This window comes from Triticum dicoccoides, chromosome 3A, assembly GCF_002162155.2.
Source record: "Triticum dicoccoides isolate Atlit2015 ecotype Zavitan chromosome 3A, WEW_v2.0, whole genome shotgun sequence".
Taxonomy (NCBI): Eukaryota; Viridiplantae; Streptophyta; class Magnoliopsida; order Poales; family Poaceae; genus Triticum; species Triticum dicoccoides.
In genome coordinates, this window is record NC_041384.1 from 71,943,400 (window position 1) to 71,951,075 (window position 7,676).

General features: G+C 57.2%; 1 protein-coding gene across 1 annotated transcript; it reads left to right on the forward strand.

Moving 5' to 3' along the window:
- The first annotated feature begins 1,668 nt into the window (after nt 1–1,668).
- Nucleotides 1,669–3,999, forward strand: LOC119267219 (auxin-responsive protein IAA2-like). The gene is made up of 6 exons (XM_037548579.1): nt 1,669–2,531; nt 2,647–2,731; nt 2,815–3,083; nt 3,192–3,300; nt 3,378–3,441; nt 3,546–3,999. The coding sequence occupies exons 1-6, from the start codon at nt 2,429–2,431 to the stop codon at nt 3,594–3,596; spliced, it is 681 nt and encodes a 226-aa protein (XP_037404476.1). The 5' UTR covers nt 1,669–2,428; the 3' UTR covers nt 3,597–3,999.
- The last annotated feature ends 3,677 nt before the right edge of the window (nt 4,000–7,676 follow it).

Below are 7,676 nucleotides of genomic sequence, written 5' to 3' on the forward strand. Positions count from 1 at the left end.
TCCTTTCTCTTGCCGTCGTCGTTCCTCCCTCTCCTCTCTCTCGCCGTCTCCAGCACCCATGGCCGAGCGCTTCCCAGACGACGGCGCGGCGGCGAACGGCTTCGGCCGCCGCCATCTTCACGAGAGCGAGGCTCGCCTCCTTTTCGAGGCCGAGTACCCGGTCCCGCCGGACATGCGGGTACCCGGGGCGTGGAAGATCAGCGCCGGCGGCGTGCCGGTGCCTCCGATACCCACCGGCGCGGCGCGGCGTGCGGAAATCGCACGCATCCGCTCGTCCCTGTCGCGTGCGGCGAGGGAGGGGCCACGGTACGTCCCCGACAGCCTGCTCTGGGAGCCCTACTTCCGTCGCCGTCACGCCGAGCAGCTCGAGGCCAGCAACAGCGTCGAGCCCTCCGGCAGGCTCAACGCCGTCGGCCGGCGTCGGTGGTGGGGCGTGCCCGGGCGCACGTTGGAGGCCGTCCTCGAGTACATCGAGGGTGGCAACACGCTGCGCCTCGAGTACCCCGCTCCCCCGTCCTTCACATGCCGTCGGGAAAGCTCCTGGACCCCGAGGCGCATGGGGACCGGGGGGGTCCTCCTGCTCGTCCGGCGGCTCCCTTGCCTCCACCTCCGCCCTGGCAAGCCGGAGCCCCAGGGCGCGCCTGTCAGCGCGCGCACCCGCAGCTTCGGCGTCCGCATCGACGACAACGCCTCCCCCACCGGCCGTTTCGTCCTCGTCGAGCCCAAGCCGGAGCCCAAGCCGGAACCCGGCCTCCCCGTGGAGTACGAGGAGATAGCCCGGCGTGGCTTCTTCGACGAGGACGCCCTGCGGTGGGCGCGGGACGACTACCTCCGCGACGAGATGGTCCGGCAGCGCCGGGCCCTGGAGGAGATCGCCGCCCGCAAGCGTGGGCGCGAGGACGAGCACGACGTCGTGGTCCTCAGCGACGACGACGACGACGCCCCCGGACCGTCCAACCCGCCGGGCCAACCTGAGAAGGGATGCAGCAGCTGGGACGGCGGAGGCGTCGCGGGGGCGACGACGACGACGACGGCGGCGGCGGCGACTACACGTGGTTCTACCGCCTCTTCGGCATGTAGAACCGCGTGGGCGGGCGGCGAGGCGGGCGGCGAGGGAGACGGCGGGGGTAGCCCGCGGTAGTTTTTCCTTTTTTTGTAAAGTATGTTTAAATTTAAACGAACTCGCCGATGTTTGCGTTAAATTTGAGTCGTGTTTGCACCGTATTTGACTTTTTTAAAAATCCGTGGGAGGCCGCGACTGGGGGGCATCACGCCCCCAGTGCGCGGTTTAGCGCCGGTGCGCTCCTAAGGGGTGATTTTTTGCCCTTCCCGTGAGGCCAACGGCTGGAGATGCCCTTAGGGCACTATGCACTCGCAATTTTTACTAAGACACTGTTCTAAGTACAGTATGTTAGTAGCAAAAATACAGTGGGGAGTCGGGACGACAAAACACGGAGGGTGGCGCGTGTGGCGGAATGGAATTTGGCCCGCCGGATCAGGCCGGGGTTGGGATATCAAGATATGTTTGCGCCCTAGAGGGAATCATGATGAAGCCATCAGATCACGAATGAATAATGGAAACAGTGGGATCGCTTTTGGTTCATGGCTCCCCTTTCCTCCGTTGCGCTTTCCGCTTTTCCTCCCGTTTATAAGCGCAACAAGTGCACCACAACCGAGCCCAACCCACACACTCGCTCCTTCCTTCTCCAGCCCTTCCACACACAAACCCGCAGCAGAGAGAGACGAGAGAGAGAGGTCGTAGGCAGCCGTTGCTTGCTGGCCTAGCTAGCCGCTGCGTGCTTGGCTCTGGTGGGCATCTAGATGCTCTCGTTTCCTTTCGCGGCGTCTGCTCAGCTACGCCGGAATCCCTCCGTCTCCGGGCCTTCCCTCCCTCCTCTCATGGCCTAGATTCGTGCCAGTGCTGCTCGTAGCAATCAATCCAGAGCCGTTTCTTTCTTCTTTCCTCGCGCCTAGTACGTAGCGTAGCCTGCTCTGCTGCTGCTGCCTGCTCGCTTTGAATACGCGCCCGCCCTCCTCAAAACGCTCAAACCTTGTCCCTTTCCCGCAAACCCCTGCCGCCTTTTGGTCGCTCTAGCTCTAGCGCACAGGCAGGCAGGCAGGCAGGCACAGTACTATACTCCCCGGGCGCCGCGCCGGGCTCTTTCACCTCGTCTCGGTCTCAGGTGGGCGGGCGGGCGGGCGTCCAGCACCTGCACTGTGCCCTCCTCTCGCCTCTCTCTTCCGCCATATATTCCGCCCCCGCCTGTCACCGCGCACGAGGAGAGGAGAGCCGCGCTTGTGAGTCGTGAGTCGTGACTTGTCGGAGCCAGCTCCTCTGTCTCCATCGCTGTCTTGATTTGTCGCCTGAGCTGGGAGCAGCGCCGGCGAGGGAGCGAGCTTGCTAGGGACGGTTGACTCTCACTCACTCATGGCGTGGAGCGGGTTCAGGGAGGCGGCGGCGGGGGAGAGCGGCCTGGAGCTCAGCCTCGGCCTCCCCGCCTACTTCACCAAGCCGGCAGCACCACCTGCAGGTACGTCTGCTTTGCGACGTCGATCCGTTAGTTTCTTCTTCTTGCTGCTCCCTGCCTGCTACATACTTGTTGATCATCCGAGTTTTCATGGATTTGTCTGCGTTTGTGGTGGCAGGTCTGGACGGGCAGGAGTCGAGCGGCGCCGGCGCCGGTGATTTTGCTCGCCATCCTGATGGAGGAAGCAACGGCTCCAAGGCCAAGTAGGCAAAAACTTTATTTTCACAGTTGCAGCGTTGATCTGATGATCGTCCTGTTCTTTTATACTTCGTCCACGTACGTGCAGGCCGGCAGCAGCAGCAGCTCCGGTCGTGGGGTGGCCGCCGGTGCGCTCGTTCCGGCGGAACCTGGCCGCCTCCAAGCCGTCGTCGTCCAAGGAGGACGGCAGGGCAAGCAAAGACAAGGGCGCCGACGAGCCTGCGGGCCGGAAGGGCCTGTTCGTGAAGGTCAACATGGACGGCGTCCCCATCGGGCGGAAGGTGGAGCTCAAGGAGGACGGCAGCTACGCTGACCTCTCCGCCACCGTCGACAAGCTCTTCCGCAGCCTCCTCGCCGGTACAGATACATACCCACACACACCATGCATCATCGATCTTACGCTGTCAGTCAGCCTTGTACTCTCCTGGTCTCACTCATGCCAGTGTTTCCTGCCTGTGCATGTAGCTCAAAGGGACGCCGCCGCTGCCCCCGACGCGATCGCCGGCGGCGAGTACACGCTGGTGTACGAGGACGACGAGGGCGACAGGATGCTGGTCGGAGACGTCCCATGGCAGTAAGTCAACACCTGAGACAAGTTGTAACTATGCTGATTCTGATGAACTGACAAATCTCGTCTGTGCACGCGTGCAGGATGTTCATCGTCACAGCGAAGAGGCTGCGAGGGCTCAAGAGCTCCGACCTGCCAGCCTCGTCGGTGAGTATCTCCGGAATAAGTCTGAATCCTGCGCACTATGGCATACGCCGGTCGAATCAGCACTAACTGAACCAAATCGCTATCTCCTTGTGTGTTCTTCGCAGCTGACGGCGGCCGGGAGCAGGAAGAGGCCGGCGGCCGCGGCCGACTGCTGATCGGACAAGCCCGGCGTTGTAAAAGGCCTTTTTTTGACGAGGGTTAATCCTGTTTTGCTACTACGTACGTACGCACGTATGAGGATGAAATCACGGCTATAATTAGAGCCGTGTCTGTGATGCTGCTGCTATTTTGGGGGCCATCGTGGCCGTATTTTGGTGCTTTTTTTCTACTTCTAACTAGATGCGTTCGTCGGATGCTCTAATCTAATACTAGTACTAGTATGTTCTTAGTGGTATAATTGCACAAATACTTCGTGTGAACTTGATCTTTGCCGGTTGTTTGTTTGTGGTGCTGCTCGAACAGTGTTGGTTCAGGTCCAACTTCTTCTGATCGATGTATAGGACCAAAAAAAGGACACACATGTAGAATTTAGATTTTTAGAAAGATGATTACCGCTGACATCTGTATCTGAACGATGCATGCAGCTATTTTATTAATTATTCATAAAGACATTATAAAGTAATACATCAAGTAGTCTGAAGCCAGCATCTTAGCAATAACCGTCGCTATACCTATCCACCTGATGAAGGGGTGCCGATAGTCCGAGTCTAATACCAAACAAACATCGCATAAATGCCTAACATCTAAATGCAGAGGCCCCAACCAAGACACGTATTGGGTTTGGGGCACAAACTGGTCCAACGCACTCTATGTGTCGTCGCCGCCATCCTCCACCAATCCATATTCAGAGCAGAAACTAATGCACCGACCTTGCCATGCCTCTCTGCCATCAACGCCACCATGATTCCAGACAACATCCTCCTGCGCGAGTCCATCTCCACGCATCGGGCGCTGAGTCTCCACGGCGCTACGCCGCCGAGATCCGCCGCCCTCAATGTATAAGGTGAAGCACCTCCCATCAAAGAAGTCGTCCTGTGGTCCCACGAGTCCGTGTGTACCTCCAAGATTGATGCCCCCAAGGGGGAAATGATACCAGAGCACCGTTGTCATCCGATCTACCGATCTAGGGTTTCCCACGGAGGTAGCAGCGAGTGGCTTTGAACTTCTTCACGGCGATGTCTTCAAGAAGGGAACGACGTAGACAGCGGCGCCACCGCCGGCCTTGGCAGTAGCCGAAAGCATGTTTTCACCTAGATATGTTCGAAGAAACTCCATCTCTCGTGGACGGGCCGCCGCCACCACCAGCACCACCAGGACGAGCACACGCCACCGCCGGTACCTCCGCGGTGCCCAGAGGCCACAAGACCCGACGACACCACGCCTCACAGGCTGCATCGGCTCGGCTCGAGCACCACCCAGATTCGGGGGTCAAGAGCCCAAGGCTGCAGGAGCTGTCGAGGCAGCACCACCGGACGGGGACAAGCCCTCCACCTCGCCATAGAACGAGCCGCCACCGAAGCTTCAAAGAGTCGCGCCACCAAGCCACCATCGGGAACAATTGCGCCGCCGCGAGGAAGGAGGGAGAGCCGCGCCAGGGGAGAAGCCCCGTCGCCGTCGGCACTGCTCGGGATTTGCCCGGCAGTGGCCCTCGGCGGCGGCGAGGGGGAGGGGAGGGTGGAGGAGGGCCGGCGGCGGAGGCGGCTAGGGTTCCTGAGAGAGTCCTGGATTAGGGGGGGGTTCGGATAGCCGAATTATACCTTCAGCCGGACTCCTGGACTATGAAGATACAAGATTGAAGACTCCGTCCCGTGTCTGGAGGGGATTTTCCTTGGCGTGGAAGGCAAGCTTGGCGATACAGATGTTCAGATCTCATACCATTGTAACCGACTCTATGTAACGCTAACCCTATCCGGTGTCTATATAAATCGGAGGGTTCTAGTCCGTAGGACAACATACACATCAACAATCATACCATAGGCTAGCTTCTAGGGTTTAGCCTCTCTGATCTCGTGGTAGATCAACTCTTGTATTACCCATATCATCAATATTAATCAAGCAGGACGTAGGGTTTTACCTCCATCGAGAGGGCCCGAACCTGGGTAAAACTTCGTGTCCCCTGCCTCCTATTACCATCCAGTCTAGACGCACAGTTCGGGACCCCCTACCCGAGATCCGCCGGTTTTGACACCGACATTGGTGCTTTCATTGAGAGTTCCTCTGTGTCGTCGCCATCAGGAAGGATGCCTCGCCCCGTCTTTAAAGACGGCACCGTTGCTAAGGGAGCTTTGGCTGTCGGCCAAACCCTCCGGCTAGGTGGTTTTCTTATGACCACCTGTTCGGCTTCTACGCCGATGATGACCTCTCGAGCCATCGAAAACAATCTTCATGTCAACTCGGAACTTGCCGAGCAGTTAAATCCAATAGAGATTTCCTCCATAAATGAGCTCTTGGATCGCTTCGCCGCCCTGAGAGTCGCTACGGATTACGACCAAATTGGGCCTAAAACCGATCTGAGAGAGATTAACTCTCCCCAAGCCACCCATCACGTTGCTGTGGTAGAGGGACAGTGCGGCGACCCTTCATCTATCCTAAGGACTCGCTACGTCCGGATTCCCGATCCCTCCAAGCCGGATGTCCGCGGAAGGGAGGATATCACTCAAGACCTGAACCGGGAATCAGGCGACGGACTGGATTCTTTGGACGACACCCAGGAATCCAAATTTTCGAGTTTAAAAATTCCTCGGCCTCTGAGCCTCAGAAGGGGTAAGGCTTCGGATTCAATTCCACCCACCCACCCAAACATTAGCGATCTATCCCAAATCAGGCAAGAGCCCAAAGAAACAGTACATCATTACTGGGCCATATTCCTCCTGGTTATGCACAGGATAAAGGGCTGTCGCGAGGAAGACGCAATTTCATCCTTCTGCAATAATTGCACGGACAAGGGAATACTCAACGCCATAAGTCGCCGTGATATTACACGCTTCGTTGACTTAGCGTCCATAGTACGAAAGTACTATGTGATGGAAAGCGCCCGGAAAACCGAAACAAAATTTTGGGACAATCCGGCCCTTAATGCAAGCCCAGTCCGAAATAAAAGGGTGCATCATCGCCAGACACCCAGGTCAAACACCAAAAGGCAAAAACCCTCTTCAGGGCATGGAACCGTACTGGAAGGATGGCTTAATGGACCCTGTAAAATTCATAGTAGAGAGAACGCCACACCAACTCACAGCCTTAGAGCATGTTGGATACTCCGGCAGGTGGCCAAAATTGGCGAAAACCTCCTAATCCCGGAGGCCACAGAAAGCCACCCCAGAGACACCAATACGGTATTAACAGTCTTTGAGACCTTTGCATCAAATAACATGCGAAAAAGGACACTCCGCAGCCTTGCCGAAGTCTACCAAGTAGCAACAATAAACCCATGGAGTGACACGGCCATTACATTCAACGCCAGCGATGAACCTAAATTCCGAACAGCCCGAGCACCAGCCGCATTGGTCCTCAGTCCAATAGTGGACGGCTTTCGTCTCACCAAGGTACTCATGGACGGTGGCAGCGGATTGAACCTCATCTATGAGGGAACTCTCCAAAAAATGGATATAGACTGGAACCGCATCACGCGAAGCAGCACAACCTTTAGAGGAATAATCCCCAGTCGGGAAGCGCGCTGTACAGGAAAAATAACACTAGATGTGGTGTTCGGCACGCCGGACAATTACAGGTCCGAAGAAGTCACGTTCCACGTGGCCCCGTTCAGTAGTGGTTATCACGCTTTGCTATGGCGGGAAGCATTCACAATCTTCCAAGCAATACCCCATTACGGTTACATGAAGCTCAAGATGCCCGGGCCGAACGGGATCATCACTCTCGCTAGTGATCCGGACATAGCACTCCGCACCGAAAACAAGACAGCCGCACTGGCCCTCGAGGCACTATCCGAAGCCCTAGCGGCTGAGGAGCTGACTGCGCTGCGCTCTACGGTGAATAGGGATGATGTGGTACTCGACAAAAGATCCAAATCCACCTCCTTTAAACCATCGGACGAAATAGTCAAATTCCAAGTCCATCCAACGGACCCTAATAAAACAGCTTCCATCGAGGCACAATTAAACCCTGATGTAGACGCCGCATTGCGAGAGTTCCTACGAGAGAACTGGGACATTTTCGCCTGGCACCCTTCAGACATGCCAGGAATCCCACGCAGGCTGGCCGAGCACAGCTTAAATATC